At 39.6% G+C, this 26,834-nt stretch overlaps 1 protein-coding gene across 1 annotated transcript in view; it reads left to right on the forward strand.

Annotated features, from left to right (window-relative positions):
* The first annotated feature begins 249 nt into the window (after positions 1–249).
* ITGAV (integrin subunit alpha V) overlaps positions 250–26,834 on the forward strand; it is a 46,477-nt gene continuing 19,892 nt past the window's right edge. Inside the window, exons 1-12 of the mRNA XM_052793542.1 lie at positions 250–727; positions 5,320–5,447; positions 17,635–17,726; positions 18,234–18,348; positions 19,645–19,706; positions 21,308–21,353; positions 22,882–23,007; positions 23,743–23,787; positions 23,978–24,021; positions 24,108–24,164; positions 24,636–24,688; positions 25,105–25,307. Coding sequence (XP_052649502.1) covers positions 570–727; positions 5,320–5,447; positions 17,635–17,726; positions 18,234–18,348; positions 19,645–19,706; positions 21,308–21,353; positions 22,882–23,007; positions 23,743–23,787; positions 23,978–24,021; positions 24,108–24,164; positions 24,636–24,688; positions 25,105–25,307 — 1,129 coding nt within the window. The 5' untranslated portion in view covers positions 250–569. The remainder of the gene's footprint in view (positions 728–5,319; positions 5,448–17,634; positions 17,727–18,233; positions 18,349–19,644; positions 19,707–21,307; positions 21,354–22,881; positions 23,008–23,742; positions 23,788–23,977; positions 24,022–24,107; positions 24,165–24,635; positions 24,689–25,104; positions 25,308–26,834) is intronic.

Genomic DNA, 26,834 nt, shown 5'->3' on the forward strand with positions numbered 1-26,834 from the left:
CGTCTTACCAAGACAGACTCCGTAAGACCAAGTACGGATGTCCCCCCTCTTCTTATTTCTAGCGCTTCTCAATGGCACTTGACCTCTCCCAGCCTTCGCAACTGCTTCAAGACCCAGATGCCTTCACCCAAGACAGAACGCAGGGCAAGTCCTCCCCCCCCCCACCCCGCAGCTGAAATTTAATCGCCCTGAAGCTCCAGCCCCTCCGCCGCGGGGAGGGCCTCTCCCCGACTGCGCAGCTGCGCTCCCCCAGCGGCACCGGGTCCGCCGGCTCCCGGCGGAAGGGAGCGGCGCGGCGGCGGCGGCCCGGTGCGGAGCAGGGCCCGCCTCCGGCACCACATGATGCCGCTTCTCCTTCCTGCCGCCCCCGTCCCGAGGAGAAAAGGGAACTGGGCGCAGGGCGGGAGGAAGTGATTCCGCTCCCCGCCCCGCCGCCGGCCGCGGGAAACGCGCGGCCCCTCCGCTTCCCCCCCCCCCCTTCGCCGCCGCCGGGCAGCGCGGGGCCGGCCGCCTCCCAGGCAGAGCCGCGCGGCTGTGGGCGCCCCGCGGAGGCAGCGCGGCGCCGGGCGATGGCGCGGCTGTGGCCGTGGCTGCTGGTGCTGCTGGGCGGCGAGCTGGCGCCGGGCAGCGCCTTCAACCTGGACGTGGAGCACCCGGCCGTCTACTCGGGCCCGGAGGGCAGCTACTTCGGCTTCGCCGTGGACTTCTTCGCTCCCGACCCATCCTCGTAAGTGCCCCGCGGGGCCGCTCCCGTCCCGTCCCGTCCCCGGTCCCGTCCCCGGGCGGCCGGCGTCTGCCGGGGCTGCCGCTCCGCGGGGCGGGGGGCCCGTGCTGGCGTCCCCTGGCTTGGCTCCGCTCCGCTCGTGGTGCGTGGGCGGCGGGGCCGTGGCCGAGGGCGGCGTTGTCCCGGCGGGGTGCGAGAGCCCGGCCGGCCCGGAGGAGGACGATGATGAGGAGGGCGGTGCGGAGACCGGGAGAAGCTCCCCCGCGTCAGCAGCCGAGCCTCTACCGCTGGCTCGCAGCGCGGGCTCGGGGGAGAGCCGGCGGCAGGGTAGCTCTCGGAAGGGAAGCGGCTAATCGGCGGGAGTCCTGTGCGCCGGCCCGGGAGCGTTGTGGTGGAGCCGAGCCGAGCCGAGCCGCGCCTGCCCCCGGCCGGACTGGCGGCCGCGGTGCCCGGCCCGCAGCTGGGCCCGCACCGAGGGCAGGTCTCTGCAGCGGGACCCCCCCCGCTCCCCGGCGTGCGCGGGCACGGGTACCGCGGCGGGGGAGCCCCCCTCCGGGGACGGCTCCGGCCGCTGGGACCCTTTCAGCGGGAAGCAAAGCTTGGTTCTGTGCGGTGGGTTAAGGGTCTCTTAACGCGGCATAAACTTTGCACCGCTGGATTTTCTGAATAGCCTCGTCGGTCCGCGGTTTATGCAAATAATGGTGGTAATAAATACGGTGCAGCAAGGCGAAGGTGTGGTGGTTTGCTTCGTTATGTCTCGCTTCGGAGGTTTTTGTCCCGTAAGTTCTGCTGTTCTCTTTTTTGACTGCTCTCAGCAGAAGTGCCGCGTTTGACTTGCGCTCTGTCTGTGCAGGTCACAAAGCTGCTGGGGAGTCTAGGGAAGAAAAAGTTCCGTGTAAATGCCCTCCACGACTGCTTCCTGAATATGTTCTCATTTCGTGTTAAACGAAAATTAAGCAATGCGCAGTAGCTGCTGCATTTCAGACTTTTGGATAGTCGTGTCACTAACTTCAAAGTCGTGGTGTTGCCATAATGAATTAGTCTGTGTTTCTCAAGTGCGGGCTACATTAAGACCTGGTTTTTGCCACTTTTTTTGCCTTCCTTTCCCACCTTAAGAAAGGGCTGTAAAGTTGGAAGAGCTGCTGGCCTTTGTCACGCTGAGGGGATTTTCTCTTTCTCTCTTTCTCATAGAACTTTATAAACAAATTCTATAGCTATTGAGCAAGTCTTTTTGCAGTACGTAAGCTAGCCTCGTTTGCATTTCTTTATTGCCTACAAATATTAGACGTCATCCTGTCTTAACTTGCGCGTGTTGCAACATCTTTCTGTGCTATCTTAATCTTGTAAGTCTCAGTACTAAAAGAAAAAAGGTTCTATTTGTGTTCCTCCCTTTATTTTTAAGTCAGCATGTGTGGATGCAGAGTTATCAGGAGACTGGTAAATACATGTAGTAAACTTTCTTCCTTGCTTTCTGATAAGGAATAACGTGACCCAGCTCTCATTGAAATCACTATTTGGAACCTTTCTGTTATTTTTTATAATAACTATTGACCAAAAAGCACATGGCTGTAAAAGAAAACAGTGTTGGCTTTTTTTTTTTAACTTTGAACACTAGTGGTTTTCAGACAGCATGGAAGATTCCTTCCTGTTTTTAAGGGAATGTTCTCAATTTTTTGGTGTGACTAGAAGTTAGTCTGTATCTGTGAAGCCAAAGCCTAGTGCTGCACTTCATCTTAAATTTAAGCTCATAGTTGAAACTAAGTGCCTATGCAACTTTCACAGGAACAGGCACTAGTAGTGTTAAATTTTGAATTTATGCCTATGGAGGCTGATATTTTGCCTTGTGAAATAGCCAGAGATACTTGTATGCAGTTTTCTCCAGACATAGGCCCATGTCTTCCCCATCCTTCAAGAAGGATCAACGCACACACCCCACAGACTGTAATGCCTGCAGGTGCCCTCAGGCTGTTGGGGGGGGAAAGAAAGGTGGTGATGAAGAGCAGCGAGCGCAGTGATGTCTGCAGTTAAATCTTAAGTAAAAAACTGAGTGAACTGTTTTGCAGCATGATTAGCAAAAGGCATTTAGTAAAATGAGCCTTGTTACATGGTTTCTATCGAGTGTCACGTGTGTCACTTGGTTCCTACACCTTTGTTGTTGCTTTGGTGAATTTTTATTTGTCACCTGCTCTTTACATGAGTAGTAGAGATTAAGTAAATTTAGTTGAGCTAAGCAATTTGGATTGACTAGCCTGACAACAAAGGAGTGTTACTTATTCTTGAATGTTCAAGCTGCTGTTTCATAGTCTATTTTCACCTGCTGGATACCAAAATAAAGCATATTTGGAAGTCCAGTATGAAAGACCTATTTCAGGAGTCAAAGTGGTAGTCTTGTATCAGGGTGCTATGTGGTGCCTGACAGGGCATAACTATAATAAGTGACTGAACATAACTTCATAAAAACTGAAAAAGGTTTCTCATGCATGCCATGGTTTTAAAAGACTTGCATTTGATAGTCAGTCTTCCAGGATACAAGTACATGGAAATACCAGTTTCTCTTTATCGGCCCGTGGCAAAGCACCGGCAAGTGATTATTCCTGTAAGTACAGCTACTGAAGTTGAACTTCTGAGGATGGCAATACACTCCCAGACTTGTCCACAGCATTGTGTTGGGGCAGATGGTTGCATCATGTAGGAGATAGGCAGTATCAAAGCATAGATGGTGTATTCTCATGCAAATAACAATTTTCCCTGTACTCCCCCTTTCTCAAAGTATGTGGACTAGAGACTTTTTTCTATTTAGGTAATTTGTATATTATTATCAGACCTATGACAAAATCTGCTCATTTGGTCTATGATGATAAAAATGCATTTTTTTGCTTTGGGAGAAGAGGTGACTAAACCTTTGTGGAGTCCCATAATGATTCCTTTATTGGTAATCTTGTTAATAAATTTCATGACAAAGGTTATCTTAAGAAAGATTTTAAATACATGAAAGAATGGGAATGATTTTTTTTTTTTTCTTAAACAAGTTTTTAATTTGGGGGGCTTCTCAAAAGCTAGTGATGCAAGAGTGAAGTGGGAGGCAAACTACCACTTGTTTAATAGATTGTAATCATAATAATTAATGTGTTTCTTTACTTGACATTATGGTGTTTATTTTTAAGCATTTGTGTTATGCCCAGAGAGAACATTTTAAGTTGATTAAAGCGTTCCAAATTCTTGTTCTCGGAATCTAGAGAGTCTATGAATGGCAACTAAGGAAAACAAATAGATTGCCAATTAGCCTGGATTTTCTATCAGGGTCCACACCAGGAAATTTTTGAAGTTCTGGAAAGTCACATGAGTTGAACACTAGTAGCTTATGTTGGTCTTCATATGAATTGAGCATTGATGAGGTGTTACGTGTTTATACGTGGTATTTACATGTTAAGAAATACAAACTTAGCTCTGTACTAAAATGAAGTCTGGAAGATGGCTGCGAAAACCAGAGCAAGTTTGGTAAGTCTGGATCTGCCTACCTGTAGACATTCTCTCCAACCAGTCTTGCAGCTTCTTCAGCTAACCCGATTTCAAAACTAAATAACCATAATGCCTGATACGGGATGATAAGACTTGCTCTTGCAAGCTATATTCTCTCTTCAGCAGTCTAAATGGAAACAACAGAGCAGATTCTGATGAAAGGAAGCATTTAGTCTTCTATATGTCTTTGTCTATACTTCAAATGGACTTCCTCGGGAAAGCGCTGATGAGTCAAGTGTGTCTCAGAGGTGTCAGAGTTCCTGGAAGATGTTAATAACCTTGTTGGAAGTTGCTAAGAACCTTGTTTGGTCTGGCTTTTTATTCGGTCTGTTTCTTACTTTGCAACTTCTGAATTTTACTAGCTGCACGGGTGTAATCTCGTAGCAGTTTGTACTCAGAGTGCACTTAACGTGTTCATATGAGCAGAGATCTGTAAAAGCACAACAGATATTAATAAGAAAATGATTACTGTGTAATGAATTTCAGTGAAGTTTCATTAATGTACAGACCTATGGTTGACACTCACTTGGGTACTTGGACGTTCTTTTTAAAAGAACATTTGCTAATACTAGGCTGACTCACTGCTTGGTGCCTTCTGAGCTCAGAAACACTACTGTTTTGTTTATGTATTTTTTCCATTTTTGACTGACTTCCTTGAATTACTCTGATGTACAAAATTAACCAGAAATTATGACAGCCGATGACTTTCCTAAATTACAGAAGTACATGGTTTCCTGTTCTGCTGCATACATACATATTTTTGAAAGGAAAAAAGACTATGAAAGGTATTTATCTCATTTTAAATATCTTTTTAAGTAGGACAGAAATATTTTCTCTTATCTTCTTTTGTCTCTTCTTTTTGGTAAATGTGTTTTTTTGCCTGCTTTTGCTTGCAGAAAAGAGGGACTCAGGACTAAAACCTAATACGAACGTCTCTGAAACTCAAAGTAGTTCTAGTCAGATTTAGATTTGAATGGGCAAGGGTTTTGCTTTATTAACCCTTTGGACGTCATAAAGTAACAACGTCTGTGCCTTAGGTGGCGAAACCTTTGTTGTATTTCTTCTTTTTACTGCAGGATATTTCTTCTGGTGGGAGCTCCAAAGGCAAACACTACCCAGCACAACATCGTAGAAGGAGGCCAGGTGCTCAAATGTAACTGGAATTCAAACAGAAACTGCCAGCCGATTATATTTGACTCCACAGGTAACCTGTACTTCATGGTAAGGGGCGATGGGGTGTCCCTGCTCTAATCCTAGTGTGAGGAAGCAGAAGGGATTCAGATTCACTTGGGGTTTCTCGATGGTCGATGTCAATGCAGCTGGTTTTGGACTGGCAACTAGTCAAGGCTTGGTTTGCTGTGGTGTGTGGTTTTTTGTTTTTTTTCCCCTCTCTTTTAGAATTCTGTTGTCCTTGGTATGTGCTGAAAGCCTGAGTGAGCATACATTATTCTTCTTTTGTTTTAACCTATTTATATTTCTCTTCTGTACTTCCCAGCAATCCAGAAACATTTAGCAACCTAATTCCCAACAAACCTCAAAGGGTTTATTGCCTGTTAAGAACATGGCATGTGAGGAAAGATACTTTTTAATACCAGCAAAGGCGGTATAGGCAGAAATACTCAGAAGTTTAATCTAAAACTGGGAGTATAAACTTCAAACTGCAGAAGAAATTTTTTATTTTTCGTCTCGGATGTAGCTTCACAGTATTTGTGACATTTATGATAGCAGCACTTAGGGCGTCTCAGGTCAGAGGCATTACTTACCCATTTCTGAAGTATACTAAGGTCGATCAGCGACAATGCTGACATTAAACATTTCACACACTCTTCATGCTCTGGTACACATAGTGATTTCCACAAGCTGTGGCAGGTCATATGAGAACACACTGCATGTGCTTTTCTGCTTGAGCCATTCAGTGTTGAATCCTGTTTTCCACAGCACGTTTCAGACCAGTGCAAAAACCTTTCCATGGCATGGGAGTGGATTAGCAAGACCCATGTGGTAGGGCAGAGGAAACACCTGTGCTTTTAAGGTCTGTTTGGTTATAATTCATTCTTGCCTCTGCTGGTATTTTGACTCAGCAGTCTAAAGGCTGTTAGGTTTATGCAGCCTTCATAAATCATGTACGATACAGTGGAGAAGCTCTTCTTCCAATTCCGTTGTCAAGGTATACCACAAAACGTTGTTGGTGTTCACATTTCTGAAATCTCCATACGTTTTTCTAAAAACTACTATGTTACCGGTTCTCTTGTGAAATAAAGAATGACGTACATAATGGTACACACAAAACCCAAGTCATTATCAGTCTCTTTACTTCGCTCTACAGGAACATTTCTGCCTGATTATTTAAGATCTCTAGTAAGCTGCAAAGTGTGACATTATGTCTGCATCAGTGTAAGACAGCAAAAATTGTGGTGTGGTGGTTTTTTGGTTTTTGGTTTTTGGTTTTTTTTTTTACTTTGGGCTTATTGTTTACTAGAATACAAATGTGGTTTTTGTTTGTTTGGGGTTTTTTTAAAAGAAGGAATCTAGATGGCCCTAATTAATAATCACCAGTAATATAATAGCCAAAAAACTTCCGGTAGGGAAAGATGAGCCACCTGGGTAGGTTCTAGATGCATCTTCCAATGGCAATTGCAGTGCATTTATCTGTTTATACTGTGAACATTTGCAATAGGCTTTTCTGTATGCCAGGCAGCATAAATAGATACAGAGGCCGTGCTGCTTTGCTGTGTGTCTGTGCTTAAGGTATATGCTACTGGGCGAACAAATAGTGTTTTGCTTATAATTGGCCTTTAAGTAATGGGCATGTTAATCGCTTGAAATTTAACAGTAGAAATAGCAGGATTTTTTTCAGGCACATTTTAACTCATCCTAGCTTTGTGGCAATGAATTGGGAAATAATGCATTTGTCCATTATTCTCTGGGTGAAAAGGGGCATTGTATTTCAGCATAATAAAATAATAAATGCACTGAGACAAAATAAAATGTCTTTTTCTTTGTGCATAATACAATGGTTGATTCCCTATGTTACGATGACAATGTCTTACTGCCAACACAGTGTAACCCCCCACTCCTGCCTGCCCCTACCTCATAAGGTAGCAGGAGTTAGGGAAGACTTGTGATTCCCTTCGCAGGAAATAGGAAGCAGAAGATTTGACGACTGACTTGTGGTGCTAATGCAAAGGTGCTTTTTGTAGATGACTCAGCCTCTGCAAGAATTCAGGTTCATCCATCGCTACTTCAACATTTGCATAAATACGATTTGTAACTCCAGAGGTATTGCTTAGCCCTGCAATTCAAGGCAGACTTTTATTCCTGCCCCTAAGATTGTTTAGCTGTTTTTTCTAATGGAAAAAGCAGCACAGGTTCTGCGTAATTAATTAGATGAGTTTCTTCAGAGTTCTTTTTAATTGTTCACAGCTAGTGAGAAATCTGACCTGTGAAAATAATGAGAACGTTTCTACTTGCGGCTTTTTTCTCTTTACCTGTTGGTGCCTAACTGCCCACGTGGGGTTGCAAAAAAGTCATGCTTCTGTTCCTCCTCCTGCTTCCTTGTGCCAGATAGCGTAGCTAGCAGATCCTGGACCAGGCCAAGCCACTGTGTCTTGCACGCAGCGTCTGAGAGCAAGGAAGAGGCCATGTTTCTGTGCTGTGAATGTAGCAAGGGAATGGAGGAAAGAGTGAGTCTTGTTCTGACGGTGTGAGGTTGTGCTTGTCCGCTTGTCTTGTGGTTGTATCACAAATGAATTTGAGTAGCGTTTTACAGAGATCCACCAAGCAAGGTTTTTTTTCTCTCTCAGTTATTATTATTTTTTCTTCTTAAACATTCCTTGGTTTTTAGTTAAGTTTTCCTCAAGTTTTATGGGTCCTTTTTTTTCTTCCCCGTCCATACAGAGGCCACACTGAGCTCAGCTGCAGAGCAGTGACTGCACAGAGTTGGGTTTTATTTTCTAACACTTGCTTTTGGCTTTAATATCATATTAGCACAGAAGTGTGGTCATTTCCATGAGACAAATGCCACAGCTATTAGGTAGCCCAAGAGAGAAGGTACTAGCTGCTTTATGTTAAACTTTGCAGGAGGAGTCATTCAAGCCCTTACCTTATAGCAGTATCGCTTGTTACTTGCATTTACCTTCACCCCAGCTACTCTGGAGGAAAGCGATAAGTTGTTAAGCTGATAGTTCCTGGTAGTACCAAATTTACTACTTTTGTTTATTCCTTCCTGTGCGTGACAACTCAGCTCTTGCAGGAGGGGAGCTGGGCAATAGCAGTCCATTCACGGAACTCGCATAGCTCTCATGCTGAAAATATATGTATTTCCCTCCCTTTCATGCCCTCCCTACCATCCTGTAACATAAAAAAACCCCTTATTAAAGTGCATATTACAATTTTTAAACTGCTGGCTGAAAAGAAACGTTCTTTCACTGTTCTTACACAGCGTATTTTCTCATTTAAAACAGCAGTATATTTGCAAAGGGGAAGAGGGATCTCCCCTTGTCCTAGATCTCCCAGCACAACGGTTACACTCATGTAAAAATCCAGTAGAGAATATTCAGTATATATGTCTGTGTGCGTGTGTTTCTGTGCATATTATAATAATTGCTTTTGACGTTCTGGTATACATGGTGGCTTTGGAAGGGAAAATGTTTATATCGCACATTAACACTTCCCAAATGTAAAGATGCTTCGCTGTGGGGCTTCTGAGCATTTTAGCATTGACATCAGTTGGCTTTGATTTAACATAGTTATGACTATGTGAAAATTGCATAACAAACATGTGTGGTAGAAAATGCCCTCAAATTCAGGGGTGTGTATAGCTGTGCTGCGTGTGCTCGTGTGTACATGGCCAGAAAGTTAGGTTGTTTTTTTGTTTGGTTTTTTGTTTTTTTTTTTTTTTTTTTTTAAAGGCTTTCAAGTATCATTAGGCATGCATTTCTGGCTGGCTCGTGCTTTTAGAAGCACATAAAGGTTAAAGTTAAAAAGGAACCAACCACCAGAGCAAGCTTCCTCGCATGCATGCTTTCATTGATCCTGTTGCAAAACTGAAATACGAAGCAGTGCTTGTATCTCTTTATCTAGATTTGCAGGATAACCTGTTAGAAATAGATCTGATTAAAAAGTGCTATGTAAGTGATGAACTTTTTTTGCCTTATTCCTGTTTACCTTGTTAATTCAGTAGCTAAATGTGCCACTGTCACAAAACTGAAGTTTCTGGTATTTGTATTCTTGTATATCTTGACTTCTTACTACAGTTGCCACAGCATTGCCACAATTTCAATTGAATTGTTACGAAAAATACTTGGGATTTTTTCCCCTCAGTTAACTTTCAGAGTTTCAGAATGTGTAGGAGGCTGTAGTTTTTCAGGACAAGCACCAGGGTGAAATTTATGTTCTCAAGATAATGTATTCCTCAAGTTTGCCATAAGCATAAACAATGTTAGTAAATCCTTTCCTTTGCAAGACATTTTACATTTCATGTTCAAATTACCAAAACCCAAAAGTTATAGGTCAAGGTGGGTAAATATTTGTCTTCGTTCTTATCCATTCTCCACACCAGATAATTTTGTGACTGAAAATTTAGTTTTTTTTTTTCTTTCTCTAATCCATAACAATAGGGGAATATTCTGAATCTTACAAAGAAGAAAGAATCTGGGAAAGCAAATGGTGGAAAACCTGCTCTTACAGCTTGCTGAGCCCTAGTACTAGAGGTGGTTCCTCTCTTAGAATGTTTAACAGTTGGCTTCATCTGCCAGCTGCTTAGCAGCTTTTTCCAGGAAAAACATATTTCTTGTAGGTACACTGTGAAAGGAATGCATGTAATATAGCAGCCCATTTTCTGTTTCTGCTCAGTTTTGAGACAAAGGTCCAAACCCATTTGTTTTAAAGACACATCTGTTCTCCCTCTCCTTTTCTCCTTCCACAGCGTTCACAGACTAGCATAGCAAAGCTTGCATAGATAGTACCAAATATTACTGAAAGTGTTTCCATAGTCTTGCTCAGGGAGAAGATTCTTGAAAAGTTTAAGGTTTTTCTGAGAGTTATATTTATTTTGTATAGTTGTCCATTTTTTGTATATAAAATTAAACATGTTTTTCTGTGCAGGAGGAGGATCAAGAGCTCACTTTTGAGCCAGACAACAAAACCAGTGAGCAGAGGGGTGGTCAAACATGCTTTTTAGGAAAATCAGCAAGTGATCTTTATGTCTTTATGTATTTTATAGTTTGGCATACGTGGAATAGCAGGGTGGATACACTTAGCTAATTGTCTGACATCTAGATAAATACCTCCATTATTTGGCCATGGAATTTTAGAGAGCAGGATCACTCTGAATTTTCATTCTGACAAACAAAAAATTGTTCAGGGATCCCTGTAACCAGTTGGAGTTAATCAGACTGTACACATGTGAGCAATATGTAGCAAATTAATGTAAACCAAGTGAGTTTCCTATGTGCTTGTTTTCCAAAAGGAAACAATCTTCATAATTATTCATATTATTTTACTTTTCATCTTTGTGGTCCTAGCTCTTCATCAGTCAAGAATAGTGGGAAACGGTTTGGTACAAATAGCATTTCTTCATGCTCCCATGGCTTTTCATAAAAATGTAACAAAACAGTTTTGTGATGATGAAGTTTCTCTTGCAAAAACCTGCTGTTTTTTTAAAGAAAACTTTAATTGAGAAACGTACTTGCTCCAGTACAGCATGCTTGAAAGTGCAGCTCTTTGTCAGCATCAAAAAGTGCAGTACTGAGAGTGTTTCAAGAGCTTCTGCATTTAGAATAATCTGATGAAATGCAGACAGCTCTATGAACTGTTACAAAGGAAAATATGCTCATAAAACAACTTTGAACTTCTATGCTAATGAATTGCAGATTTCTTGAGCAGATTTCATTTTTAGCACAGAAAGATCTGCTTGCTCAGACAATGTATGGTTTTGCTCTTCTGGTAAGTTGTCATTCCTTCTTTTGGTAAAAGCTTTCACTACGGCTTTCGTTCTCTATATCAGATCTCAGAATTCAAGATTGGGGAAACTTACAGAAGTTGTTGAATACTAAAACCTAAGAGCATCTCAGATGTTTTCAGCTCTGTGTGGTGTGTTTTTATTGCTTTGGAAAAAGAAGTCAGTGTAGCCTCTGGCTGCAAAAAGTTTTGTCACTTTGACAGTTGTGCTGTCCCTCCTTTTTTCCCCCTTCCCATGTGTTTTGACCGTCAGAGTAATTTTAGAGAAATCGTTTGTTCTTAAATATTTTTGGATGAAATTCTTTCAAGACTGGTTATCTTGGTCTGTCCTGAAAGAGGAGAAAGAAGCTTTTGAAGAGGAAAATACTTATAAAAAAGCTCTCCCGATTCCTCCTTATATTTCCACATTTGGTTTTTTTTTCTATCCCCAAGTGGGTGATTCTAGACAATAGGAGTCTTTGTTTGGAAGCCTAAACCACCGGTTTGGCATGGCTGTATCTATCTGTGACCTATTTAGTTTGAAGTGGGTATTTTTACTGCCTTGTGCAGCTTTGTGCTGTAGCATTGCACAGCATAAGATCTGCTGATGTTGGGACGTTATGACTGGAGTGGGTGTCATGAGTTTATATTTGCCTTTTGGAGATTTTGATCATTGGTGCAAATAAGTCAATTGTTCATGACTCCATTCTTTCCACTTACAGAATAAGGAGACGGATAAGGAAGCATAGGATAGGTTGGTATTTTGTGCAAATAGCGTGCTTTAACAAAGTACTGTTTTATTTTTAGCTGATGGTTTTATTGGTATTAGGGTGCAATCTGTCTGGGGATTTCAATCTCAAAGGCTATCGATTTAATCAACAATAAAGCAATAAATTGTGTGAAGACCATTCATTTGTTTGTAGTAAAATGGATTGATTTTTGTCTTGCTAAATCTGTCATTACTTCACTCCCATTGAAGTTTGGTTGTTACCCTTATCGTGTGTGCTAGTGTAACTGAGGTCTGCGTTGGGCTCTGCCTACTGCTTGGAATACAAAGGAGGGCGGCAGAATGTGTAAGGCCTCCTCTGCATGTTGTTATAGCTGACAGTGGAAAAATGCTCATGCTTTTGTGATTAGGTAGACTCCGGCACGAATACTGTTGGCTCTCTGCGTGTGTGTAGCTGGATCTCAACTGTATGACTAGTTGGGGAAAAAAAAAGTGTCTTTCTTATGTTAGGCAAAGGGAAAAGATGCTTTTGTTCCAACACTGCCTGGGTAAAGAAGCAGGATTCATACCTCAGAAGAGGGAAGGGGAGTAGGGGGAAGCTCTGTATTCCCGTCTCCCTGAGTCATTAACGAAACACTGTGGCTAAACCAAGGTTGCTAAACCATCATCTGCCTCACAGCATGGGGAGTTTCAAGTAACGATAAGCTTGTACTCACTCTTGCCTCATTAACTGGGGTTGAAATTGCTGAGATTTGGGGTGGAAGATGGCTAGCTTTATACTACATAAAGTTCTCATATTATAAAAACAGTGCTCTTATATACAAGTTTGTCTTTCTTTTGGCTAGCTGCATAAAGTTTTCCCTTTATCTGAAGGGGCAACATAATTTGTGTTGAATTGGCATAGTTACAAAGAGGTTTATTTTAATGGAAATTCTATGAGTTGGGTGACTTGAAATTTTACAACTTCTTAAGTATTCATAGTATGACAACACTGAACCAGGCTTCATCAGTGCACTGCCTCTTGACTCATGATTATCTCAGTTAAGTCTGGCACTCAAGGTCAGGGGCAAATGTTTTAGTTCAGTTTTCTCATTACCATGCAAACAGGCGGGCTGCAAGTTACAACTCGATCCACTTACTCAACTGCAATCATTTTGTAGTAACACCATTGTTTCTGTAACTGACAACATTTACATTGGAAAAAGAAGGCCCCAACTATCCCAAGCTGATAGCCAAAAGAAATCCAGCACTGAAAGAACTTTTGATCTTTTTATTAGACTTGGAAGATGGCTTAGACTATTTTGTTTTTTCCTTTTTCTGCGATTTCTACTCAGCATCTCTCCATGTTAGTTTCTATTTATAAATTTAAATCCTATGTAGCACAGTAAAGTGACAATGTTCCATTGGTACAACAGCAACAACGCACCCATGTAATGGATTTTTAAAGCAATTCTGTCCCTGCCTTGAAAACCCATCACCCCACCTGGAAAGTATTTTGTGAGACAAAGCACTGTTGACTCTCCATGTCAGCTCTTTTTCCCTAATGAAAGAGTTATGTAAAATCATGATCTGATGTCTACTACAATGCAAGGGAGCAAACGAAAAACCACCTCATAAGCTGCCTTTACAGATACAAAATAATACTCTATGGTAAAATGACATAATCGTGGAATTAATGACCCATCGAGTCGAAGTCCCTGTAGCGGCTGCATTTTAGTCTGATAAATAGCATTGTGTAAAAACTCTGAATATTTTGTTGAGTAAGTCTAGTCAGAATATAGTTTGTATTGCCTAGATACATTTGTTTGAATGCCTTTTTTAAATGTACATCATTGGTTTAAAGACATTTCTAAGGTATTCTTGAGACAGTCTACAAGAATTTAGAAATACAAGAAAACCAGCAGTGGCTGTAAGAACCATTATAGTAGTATGGCTGACTATAATACATCAAAACGTCAGTCTGGATTTATAAATCCCTGTATGTTTAAATCCTACCTGTATTACAGTTTGCTTCATTTAATGTAGGTACTGTTTTTAAAGGGTGTGGGGGAAGGCTTTTTTTTTTTTTTTTTTTTCCTTTTCTTAAATAACTACCACAGAAAAGTTATACCATGATAAAATAATAATAAAGTCAGGCTCTTCATACTAAAACACAGAAATGCTGAAGTCAGTCCTATATCTTCCCATGACGAATCTACTTTATGGTATAGCTAAAACACCTTATTTAACTCTGATTTGCTTCAGTGGGTGCTCACATTTAAGTGTTCTTTATGTTTGTTTTCCCCAGTCAGGAACCCAAATGGTTTCTCATTTAAAGCCAGGGGATTTTTGATGGCAGGGTGTTTTCCAGAGTTCCTCATAAAACTAGTTTTTCTTCTGGACCTGAGGGAAAGGCTCGTAATCTATTTACAGAGTGTTTTCCTGGGCAGGATTTTGAATGAATGTGAGTAAATAAAGGTTACTGTTGTTCTTTAATGGAGAGTTAATATCAGATTTGGCCTGTATTGGGCGTTTGCAATTTTTTTGTCTGAAAAGTCCATGTTTCCAATGCACGTACTTTCTACTCGATGTAGTTTTTGTGTCTTAAGACACCTTCTTGTGCTAAAGCCAGTCTCGAGCTGAACAGCAATCCCTTCTCCCCAAGACCCCCCAGTTAGTTTTAGAGAACCTAAAGAAGCTTTGAATACAGGATAAACTCAATGTAAGGCATCTTCACGTTGTAGCAGATGTTGTTTTATGTAATGTGCATCTGCACTGACATTAGACAATTTGACCAAGATGTTTGTAAAATATTTTTGCAATAGTAGCATGCTATAAATAAAATTTATTTAGCCAAATTGCCTAATGGAGCACATTTTACTATGTGGTGAGGCTTTTTTTTAAGCATTAGAATTCCTAATTTGTTACTTAGGCCTTCAGAAATTATTATGCTGGCTTCTGAAGTTATGACATTTGGAACATAATAAACTACATTTGGAACATAGTAAACTTGGGATTGTGTTCATTTGCTTTCTGATTTGGAGATTTTAGGTTTTTTTATATGCTAGCTTATGACTATATCTCAAAGCCTAGATGTTTACCTATTAAAATAAAACTGAAGAGTGGTTTCTAATACTACTCTTAATTGAGAGCTGAATCGGGGTTTTTTCAGTACTGTAGAAAAAATAATTTTGTCCCCTAAAGATCAAGGGAGAGGGAAGTTTTTGTAGCTGCTGTCCTGGACACTGATTCTTCCTTGAGGGGTGCAGTGCCTGCACCTCAAGAATGCCCAGGGAAAAGGCAGAGAGGAGCTGTTTTGGCAGCATGTGCTGGTTAAACTACTTGGTTCCCCTCTTCTTCAGTCCAATCAACATAGGCTATGGATAGATGGCACCAGTAACCAGTACTGCCTTTTTTTTTTTTTTTTTTTTTAAATTTCTTTATGCTGTCTCAGCTGATGCATTCAGCTGAAACTTGAAGGAACTGATTTCCTTAACACCTGTGATAAAATCAGATTGGTGATAATGCTGAATTGCTGCCTACCTGCTATTGCAATGTGACCATTCCTTCTACTTGCTGCCTATGGTTTTAAACTTAAATGGGAAGTTTTCATCCTAGACACTTTTGTAGTACCTAGCACAATAGGATTCTGCTTTACACTATAAAACTGCTATACTATCTTTCATTTTAGTCATACATATATAGCATTGTATAAGTATCCAAGAGTAGAGAAAGGTGTAAAATGCCATGCCATAACTATTCTCAGGTTTCTTATTGTTTAAAGCTTTGTTTGGCAAGTAAAGCGGAGAGGTTTCTTTGTATTTGAGAGTAGCTGGACAAATAGCAGATAGAAGCCAAATCTGTCTTTCTAGGCTGCGTAACCTTGGGTGTGGCTACAAGCAGAATAAACCAATTTTAGGTCCCTGATGCTGCCAAAAAAGATAATAGTTCCCAGTCATATGTTTCTGTCTTCTCCCCAGCAGGTTAGCACTTCTTTCCTCCCTGTGCAGTCAGTTGGGCTGGTCCCTGCTCCTGTTGAATATTTTTTGAGTAAGGTTTGGTTTTAGGTGGTTCATGTTGTGACTATGTGACCAGAAGATAATAGTGCCAAGACAGAGGCTGGCAGCAGGAACATGTGGACAGGAGCAGATGGGAGCTGCTACCCCTTTTGGTGGCAGCTTCATCTGAAACTAACTCAGTCATGTAACTGCATCCTTTGAGCAAACCTGTCCTTGGGTGGATTTACATGAATTAAGGGCAAGGAAGGGAAAAGACGGTGATAAAACAGGGATTTTTAGAAGTGTGCTAAGTAGAATTCCCTATTTGGAAAACATCTTGATCTGGGTTTGGTTTTCTGTACCATGAGGAGGTGACATGCACATCTCCAAACTACATTTCTGTCTGTGCAAGGGTGATAGTATGAATGTTGAAGTGTACATAAATCTGCCCAGATGTGCTAATCATCAGGCCCTCCATGTATTTAGCACCTGTTCAATAAGAGAGTGGAGGAGGGGGTGACAGAAGGAAGTGGGGTTTTTTAAGTACCGTTGATGAAATTAAAAGAACCCACACTAGTTCTCTGGTGCTGTGTGCTTGGCATTGATTTCTACATAGTTCTAATCTAAGAGCAAACATAGTCCAGATAGTTGCGTGTTTTGGCTGACTCTGCAGATTAGAATCACATTTGTTCTCCTTTTCATGGGATTTTCCTAATGGAAGTAACAGTCTCTTGAGACAGAACATTCTTTACAAGGTGTGAGACTAGCAAGGAAGTTTTGATTCAAGTGGTCACAGGTCTCTGATTCATAGGAGGGTTGGGTTTGGGGATTCCCCCCAGCAGCCTGTGGAAGTGGTGTATGGCTGTTGACCTCAATGACTCCTTCAGCTTTAGGCACTGTAAACCACCGATCTAGGTGACTTTTTAAAAGATACATTTTCCAGAGCGTTACATCCATTTTTTCATTAGGCTGGCAAAGTTTCCATTGTTGTTCCAGTGAAAGTACGTAAGAAACGTTAAATGATTTAAAGAATTCTAACCTTCATGCTTGCAGAAATACCACTCATTGAGTTGCTTCCACCAACCTTCATCACCAAACAGTTAACACAGACAACAGTGCAGATTATCGTTAATTTAATTTACCCTTCTGCATGGAAAACTCTCTTAACATTTTTGTTACTGAATACCCTTTCACTTTACTTGTAAGCTTGTAAGCGTGCTAATTGCCATGCTTTGTACACTGCAGTGACATTCAGAATAGAGATGTTAACACTTGATAGAGTGAGTAGTAGAAGAATTTCTGTCCCAATTTTAGCCAAAGGCAAAACTCACATAATTTAATCAGGGCAATATTTCTTCTAGAAGCATTAGTCCTAACTTGGCTTTGGCACTGATTCGTGAGCAGTGCTGTAATCTGACTTGGCAGTCAAATATCTCAAGTATGAGCTATTCACTGTGTTGCTGTCAGAGATGCTATAAACTTTGTGCTTTTACAAGGAATCAGTATTGTACAAATGCTTGGTATGTAAATATAGCTGTGTTAGGCCCTATATGTAATAATGAATAATAACAAAAAATCCTTTTTAAATCCTGTTTCCATGAAAGGGCGATATCCTCCAATGTTACTGTTTTCTGTTTTTCTCTGTATGTATCAAAACCAATGACTTAGTTTTTTGGTGTTTTTTTTTTTTTTTTTTTTAATTCTTACTGTACGGTTTCCTGTGAAATTATGCTTCTTTTTCTTTGTAGGCAACAGAGATTTTGCTCCTGATGATCCACTAGAATTTAAGTCTCATCAGTGGTTTGGAGCCTCTGTGAGATCCAAAAATGATAAAATTCTGGTAGGTTTTTGATGCCCTTCAAATGCCTCAGTACTGGGATACCGTAGTGAAAAAAAAAAAAGTGAAAAGATCTGGGTAACTCAGAATTTAAACACAATCCCAGTAATCAGTATGGCTTGTGTTTTCTCAGAATTTATTGGCTAGCCTTTTTTAACCCTTTATAAACAAAGGTTGTAGCATTTTTGTCTGATTTTGAGGAAAGGAGTAGAAATAGTTTTCCTGAAGTTAGAATGTGTTATAAATTCTTGATGAGCTCTTGACAACTGTTGCTTTAAGAAATTATTATTTCTAAAATTCTTGTGATAAACCTGCTATTTCTAAATATAGAAACTGGTGATACTTTCAGCCCAGTGCTGATAGTATAAATCTTCTCTAATAACATGTGGTACGTCCGCCAAAATTTTTTTCAGTTACTATTCTGTAGAAAATTGGCATTCCATTGTATTATTCTATACCCCCCAGCATTCTGAAGAGGAGTTTTTCTCACTGCCATGTTTTCTTCCTTAGGCCTGTGCCCCGTTGTACCACTGGAGGACTGAAACAAAACAAGAGAGGGAGCCTGTAGGAACTTGTTACCTCCTTGCTGGATCTAGATCTGTGGAATATGCACCCTGCAGGTCAAGTAAGTGTAGAACATGTCGTTGTTTTTCTGTTTGGACTTGCCCTTGTGTTATATTTTTGTGTACATCAGAAGCGGGATGTTTTACAGATATTTCCCCCTTCCATGTATAGGCTCATAGCAATTCGAAAAAAACCTAAGCTAGATCCAGACATCTGAATTCTCTTCCAGTTGATGTTCAGGATGCAGACCTTGCTTTCTCTACTGTAGGCCAGAGGAAAATCTTAGATCCAAGTATCACTGGAACTGAGGACTTCAGTTTTTGAAAGGACTACTTCTGTAGTAATCACTCGAGCAAAGTTATGTAGCAAGTGCTTTTTCAAAGACCAACTCTAGAATTTTCTGAAGCCTAATTATTGTTATTCAAGTAATTTAAAGAGAAAGCTCATTTTAGAAGACAAGATTTTGTACAAGTAGGTTCTGATTTCCATGTACGTGTACGTACATAGCGATGCACTGTTTTAATTCATTGCTGAACATATTGAGTCTTATATTCCAAACGCTTTGCATCCATATTGTGTAGTTGAGTTGGTAGATTATTCAGAGGCTTAATAACCTTTTCTAAAATACAGAAGCCTAAAAGTTGAACATTCAGGCTAGGATTTTTTTTTTTTATTTGCTGAAAATCATTGGTGAACAGCAGGAATGAAATCCAGTGTGTCCCAACATAAAAAGAAGTTAAATAAGCATGTATTAAACTAAAGCATGCTAGCTAAGTAGTCATACTTCCAGATAAGGGGGTCTCAACTTTTCTACTCTGGAGCTGTATGATCATAAGATTAACTCAGCCATAACAATTCTTGCTGGGATGAGTCTCAGTACGTAGAGACTTTTTCAGCCAGGTATGCTGCTTTTTTTGTGTTTTAAGCCAGTACTTGAAACAACTTCTGGTTATGTGCCTTCCAGATTTTTATTCCATACCAAAAGAAAAACTTACTCCCTAGTTTCCAGATACCTTATTTCCTGAAGAAAAATTGCAAGTGTTTTTCCCCAAAACTTAAATTAAGATTAAATACAAAGGACTATGGAGTTGCTGTTTACTTTGACTGTGTTAGGCCAGAGCATATGTTGATGATATATGTATGTTAGGCCAGCCCTAAAGTTGTTACAGCATTTGGTTGTGAGTTGTTAATGGAGAGAAAATACTGATTGAGGAGAAAAAAAATTTCAAGGTTCAAGTTCAGGAGTGCATGGTTACTTAGGAAGATGCATTGGAAAGTATCCACAGAATCATCTGGTCTGGTACTGGTAATGTTAATTTTATTTATTTTTCTCTTTTCTATCCATTCTTTTTTGTAGCCACTATTGATGCAGATGGACAGGGATTTTGTCAAGGTGGATTTAGTATTGACTTTACAAAGGTATGTGAATCTCTTTCAATTCCTACGAGTCAGCAGACAGTTGCTAGTTGACAACAACCCTGATACAGACCACATACAAGCACAGCTATTATGAAACTAAATGCAAACTACCATTCCTGGGGGGAAAAAACCCAACCAAACACATCCTTGTAAATAAACAAAAATAACTTCAAACCACTCTGGTATTATAAACTTGTTTTTCCCTACATCTTCACAGTGGGATGCTTTCACCTCTTGTAGGAATCATGTCCTGAACAAATAATCTGCTTTCCCAGCCTCATGCCATAAACCTCTTCTGCAGCTGGTCCTCAAGTGAAATAAACTGTAGTAGTCAGGTTTTTTGAGATAATTATTGTGAAGGCATGAGTGCATAGCTAGTGTTACTTCTTGAGGAAGAAAAACTGCTAAAGGGAACTGGTAAACAATGTTCTTGTCAATTATGTTTTGTTTTTCTCATCAGACTTTTTCTTTTTTTGTGGTCTGTCTTCTACTTTTATGTTCTCCCTGCCTTTTATAGTTCTTTTTTTTAATGTAAATTCACAATTACTTTTTAAATCTAAGCACAATAAAACCGTGCACAAATATATGAACTAACTGTAGTTTTTTTTATATTGTACATTTAAATTGTTTAGCATAGTCCGGACACGTTAAGACCATGCAAGTCCTATTTGTGATGTGGCAATTTTTTGGGTTCTTCACATCTTATGGTTGGGTCATAGCCCTTCACTCTTTGCCTGAGGACACTCTTTGTTTTTCCTCCAGAGGAAACTGCAAAGTTCAGTATAGGACTGTAAGTGTTTGAGTTACTTTGCATGCACACCTGAAGCTTACTGTGCAGACTCTGGCCCCTGTTAAAACCAACCTTGGGCTCTGATCCAAAACCCTAGCAGAGTGGGCAAGCCTGGGTATAAGGTATCTTCAAATCGCTGACCTAGATTTTTCTGAGTGGTGAATATGGGAGTTTTTAAAATTAAAACCTGAATAAGTGGCTTAATTATGCAGCAAAGCCTATGGCCCAATTCACTACTTAGAGAGCAAATTCCCAGCACTGGGATAGCTAATGTGGTTAAAGTTTCATAAAATGGTTTGTGGATTGCAGTTGTACCAAGGAATACAGAGTGGGGGAATTACATCACAGCTTTTCTGAATTAAACTTTCCTAAAGATAAGTTACAGAAAGTGGCAGGGGCAGAAGATGAAACTAGTTTTGTGTACTGACCTAAAAACATGTTATGATTGCCTTATAGCAGTCTTAAGTTTTCTCCTAATTGTATTTCTGTTGCCTTAGATGTATGTGGGTAGAAGGGTCTCTTACAATAAAAGCACAATTCTGCCTAGAATTTTAAATGGGTGAAATAGAGAAGCAAGTCACTGAAGGCATATTGTTTGTTATCTTAGCATTTTACGGGATGCACTTTTAATTAATCATTCCTTCAAAAAATAAAATGTATTGGGGTCAGTGAAGCTGCTGTGGTATACATGCATGGGATTACTTCCCATAAACATAGGACATGTTCTCTCATTTTTAGATATGCTTAATGTATTTTTTCTTTTTTTCTTTTTGTTTCTCCCCATCCCTGTCCCATCCTGTCCCCCACCAAGGGAGACAGAGTGCTGCTTGGAGGACCTGGAAGTTTTTACTGGCAAGGTGAGATATATCATTTAAGACACAGAGAAGTTGACCTCTTTGATTTTTCTCTTTATCCTCTTAGTCATTTCTATCCACACTCCTCCAACTACGGTCAAAGTCTTCATCAGTAAGAAAACTAACAGAAATAATTCTTCCTCCTCTTTCAAAGTATTTCCTGAATAATCAAGGCAACCACAGATTAAACCTGAAGTAATAATTGTATAGATGTGTCTTTTGTCTTTTAAAAAACTCTATGATTGTTTTAAAGGCATTTTCCCAGGAATGTGGAATTTGTTTCCACCAGCAGGCTAAGTTTCCTCTAGGATATTTTGCTTGTTTGAAAATCTACATGCTTTGTAATTTCTGACACACATATGAAACATGTATTTTCAATGAGAAATGTACCCTGCAAAGAGAACTATCATTATTGCGTTTCTTTATGTTGATCTGTGTTGTGCTGTGGTGCACATTTTACCTCTTAACTGCGCTGTTTACACAGAACATTATGTATGTATTTTGCTAATGTGGCATTCAATCAGTATTTGTTTGCAGGATCATTCAGCATTTAGCTATAGCTCTCTGTTCATAAGATGGTGCTGCTACAATCAGGACATAGCTGCCAAACTCTGCTGCCTGTTTTTGAATGTAAATACTAATGTTTATGAAAGATTTTCAGTATCATGCCAGCCTACGTGTAGATGAAGCAGCACAGGAGGCTCGTTTCCAGTCCTATGTTTTAAATTCTGAACAAAATGGAGTGATTGCAACTAAGTTGCAGATACAGTATACTATAGATTATGTTTCTGTATTCATTTTATTGCTTTTTGGCAAAAGTGACGTCTCATCTGCTGAAACAACCTTATTCTTCTCTACTACTACCAAAAAAAAAAAAAATCTTACCTCTGAATAGAAGACAATAGTGTACTTCTAAAAACTAGATTTTTCACTCCAAAGTTTTATTCCACATTCTGAGATGCTGGAGGAGTAGTTTTCCCTATGCTTCATACATATATGAATATGTATGTGAAGTACGTGCTCTTCTGAAAAAAATTTTTTTGTGATTAAAGATTTAATTTATACTCAAAAGAATGTAATGAAGTCACCACCTAGTGGCTAGTGAAGTGAAAACAGAGAACAAGGTACTACACTATGCTCATCTTAGTTTTTTGTCTGCCATATTAAGCTCTCATGTTATGGTATTTAGATAAGGAGCGATGACTCATTTCTGCAATATCATAAGCATATGCTTACTGTTAACCTAACTGAGCAGACCCATTTAAGTCCTGGCTTACATGTAGGACCAGCTTCTATTTTCAGTGAGAACTCTTTGTGTACTTTTGATTAAATATGTGCATAATTATTTGCTGAAGTAGGATCCAGATTTTTCACTTGTATCCTTTCTGGTGCTGCTGCTGTTAGCTATTTTCTGGTCAGTGTTGTGGAAGAGTTGTTGGTTTAGAAGCAAGCATTCTTAGAGTCCAGTTGCTTATTGAATGAGTGCACACATATTTTATTTGTGGTTTTAAGCTGTTTTCTTTCTCTTTAGGCCAACTTATTTCTGATCGAGTGACAGAGATTGTGGCTAAATATGACTCCAAAGTCTACAGTACAAAGTATGATGACCAGCTAGCAACCAGACCTGCTAGTGCTGCTTTTGATGACAGCTACTTGGGTGCGTAGTTTGAAAAGGAAGAAAACCTAGCTGTACTTGAAAAAACTCCCTTGCGCTATTCATACCTGAGTCTAAGTCACACTACTAGTAATTCAACATTTGACAGATAACTAAAGAGCTACATACTTGAAAATGAAGTAGTTTATGTATGATGGAAGCTTAGTTACCTTGCCATAGGCTTGATTCAAAAAGCACCTGATGACAAAATAAATGGAAATATTTCCATGAATTTTTGTGCTCTGCGATTCAGGCCGAATATGGGAATGGCCAAGGTATGATTTTTGTGTGAGAAGTTAGTTGCGTACCTTTTTTTTTAGAAAAGCAGCTGTTTCTAAATAATCTACCAAAACAAAATAAAATGTGAAAGAATCATGTTTGGGAAGAAAAGTAATGAAGAGAGCAAATAAAGAGAGTCCCTTAGAAGAGTGGGAAATCATCATTTAGCTTCATGTATGTCTAACCGTGTTCAGAAGAAAGCAAGGATAGACCATGACAGTTCCCAGGATGATAATTCTAAAATTTTCATCTTCTGATCTCAAATTCATGGATGCTGATGAATTACTGTCAACTCATGTAGCTGTTTATAGTCTAAGCTACTTAGAGGCAATATTTATCCCATTGCATTTTAAGATGAAGTGAGAGGACTGTGCTTAGAGACCTATGAAGAATGTAAAGAGAGGTGAAAGGTTTAATAAGGCTTTCAAAATGATTTACTAATTTTGTCTGTTGCATCAGGTTATTCGGTGGCTGTTGGAGACTTCAATGGTGATGGCATAGAAGGTAAGGCCCTTGCTTCAGTAAAAAAATCATGTTAATAGGCTGGACAGGTCTTTCAAATAAATGGTATAGAACAAACAATACAGTGCACAAGAAAAATATGTAAAGCACTAGGAATGAGCTACTCTGTTCAAGCAAAGTCACTGTGCTTTGGGACCTGAATGTTATCTGGGTGTCTTGCTTTATATTTCAGACTTTGTATCAGGAGTCCCAAGAGCAGCAAGAACTCTGGGCATGGTAGGAAATTTGAAACATTAAACTCTACAATAAGTAAAATGATCAATATTGTTGGTATGCTGTAATGTGTATTTCTTTGTGTGCAGGTGTCAATTTACAATGGGAAAAACATGTCTTCCATGTACAACTTCACAGGAGAGCAGGTATGTAGCTTTATTCAGTGTGATGGGTGACCAGGAGGCTATTCCTATAGAAAGATGACATGTTGAGACAGTATTTAGGGTACCAGAACATATAATATTCTGTATGTTACTAGCTTATGTGCTAAAGAAAAATTTTATACAGTCTGTAGGTATCCTAAAAATGTATGTTCTGTGAGTTCCAGTTTTGTAGTACTACTTAGAAAAACAATCTTATTTAAATGAAGGAAATGCTGCCTATTTTGAGAATTGGTAAAGAGGACTGGATCATGAAAGGGGGAATGGGGAAGGTAACTGATCAGTTTACTTTTCAACAGACTAAGGAAGAGAAAGGAAAATACAAGGAGAAAGGATAAAAAAATTTTGTGGTATACATTGTCATCTCCCTAATGTCTTTTCCATACAGCTTTCTATAAACTTGTTTGTGTGTTTATAGTGCTACATCTCAAGTTTGGTTTGAATTTTGTTTTCCAGATGGCTGCCTATTTTGGGTATTCGGTGGCTGCCACAGATATCAATGGGGACAAGTAAGTGTCCTCCGCTCCCCACTGCCACCCAACTTGTTTCTAGAAAGAAAAAAAGCAGCTTTTATTAAAACCTCTTTCCTACAATATAGATTTCTGTCTTCGTTACTGGTTTAACATGTGTCTGCGCAACACACTTTCTTGCTAGCACTCAACTTTTGTTTTAACAATTGTAGATTTGGGTTTGTGTTTATTTACATAAATACACGTGTGTATTCACATGCTTTAAACATGTTAAATTCTGGTATATTTATGCTTACTTTGTCAATAGATATTTGCCTTCAGTTGCAATTTAAAGATAGGTAACTTTCATCTTAATACTGACTTCAGTGCTGAGTTAGTCCTACTACCTGATGCTTAAGAGAATGAAACTGAATATTCATGCTGTTACTGAAGAACCTTATCCTTCTTTGTTCCAGTTACACAGATTTGTTTATTGGAGCCCCTCTTTTTATGGATCGAGGTTCTGATGGGAAACTTCAAGAGGTCGGCCAAGTTTCCATTTGCCTTCAACGAGCCTCTGGAGGGTTTCAGATCACAAAGCTGAATGGTTTTGAGATATTTGCAAGATTCAGCAGTTCTATTGCCCCTCTGGGGGATCTAGATCAGGATGGCTTCAATGGTAGGACATCATTTATTGATCAGTATTTTCCGTTTGTAGATGAAATCTAGACAGCACACTGAATGTGGATTCTGCACGCAAACATTAGGCATTCTAACCATGACTGAATGTTGGACACTAAGGTCTAGACTCCTTTCGATGCTTGTATGCTACTCCCAAGAATGCTAACAGGAGTTACATGGATGCATCGAGCAGAGACTATACCATTTAAACTACAGCATGGATTATTTTAGCTGTTACACTGTCAGTTCATTACTTTCTAAGTGATAAGTACAGTAGAAGCTTCAATGAAATATCTGACTCTCCACTGTGACTTGTTAGGACATCTTCAGTATAATTTTCCTGTTTCCATTGCTTAAAGCCAATTTTCCTCTCCAGAAACACAATGATGACCAAAAAGAAGGTTTTGTTTCAGAGAGCTGGTTAAAAATGTTCTGATAGAAGAGATTTTCCTGAGAAAAGTCTAGATTTTTTTTTTTTATTTCAAAATGGAAGAATCTGGTGAAAACATCCCATAACAACTACAGCCAACTGTACCAAGAGCTGAGTGTCTCGAGCAAGTATTTGGCTGAGAAGTCCAAGTCTGATAGAACTGAAGCTGTGGACTCTCAAACCTGTTGCCAGTGCTTCTTGTTACTTTCACTTAGGAATGGAGAGCAATGTAACAGACAAGAATCATACAGTTTTGAGATGGAGACTTCCAGGAATCCTAGGGAGAACATTTTGTTTTGCAAGTTGTACTCCAGTGTTTCCTAAAGAGTGGTAGGAATTTGAGTTCTGCGAAAAATGCTCATTTTTGTTTTTTCCATTCTGCTTGCAAGCTAAGTATTTTCTGAAAGATCAAAAATTATAATAGGCTAATATTCCCAGGTAGCTCTAATTTATTTTTTTTAATGAAATCATAGAATCATAGAATAGTTTGGGCTGCAAGGGACATTTTTAGTTGCTAATAGTATACAGAATTAGTGTGAAGATGCAGTATCACTGCAACTATTTACAGAAGACATCAGAAAGGTTACAGCTAATAGCCAAAAATCCGGTCACTTGATGAGATGATCCAAAAATGTTTTGATTCCATCATATTTCTATCTGATCTACACTGTAGATGAGAAAATTGTAGCAAAAGCTGCCTCTTCTTAATTACTTTGCCATTATTTAGTGTGGTTTTTTAGTCTTTTTTTTTTTTTTTCCTGCTCTGTTTCATTTTGGGAGCATTAATTAAAATGCTTTCCATCACAGTACGGTGCAAGATGGAATTTCTACTGCTTTCATAAAGTTTGTAAAGATGAGTCAAAAATACAAAATGGTAAACTTTTGAGTCAGTGTTCTTTTCATGAAACTTTCTGAAATTTAAGGAAAGAGGAGGGAATAGTGTAATTAATATCTGTAGCATTTCATGTTTGGTCTTTGAACCAATTGGAGAAATGTTGAATTTAGATCATATGTACACTTCTAAAGCTGTCCTTAGAGATAGTCCAATTAGCATTTTGTTTATTACTGTTTTAGTCATTGATAATAAGTACTCTT

Source organism: Harpia harpyja, chromosome 7 (genome assembly GCF_026419915.1).
Source record: "Harpia harpyja isolate bHarHar1 chromosome 7, bHarHar1 primary haplotype, whole genome shotgun sequence".
NCBI classification, from domain to species: Eukaryota; Metazoa; Chordata; class Aves; order Accipitriformes; family Accipitridae; genus Harpia; species Harpia harpyja.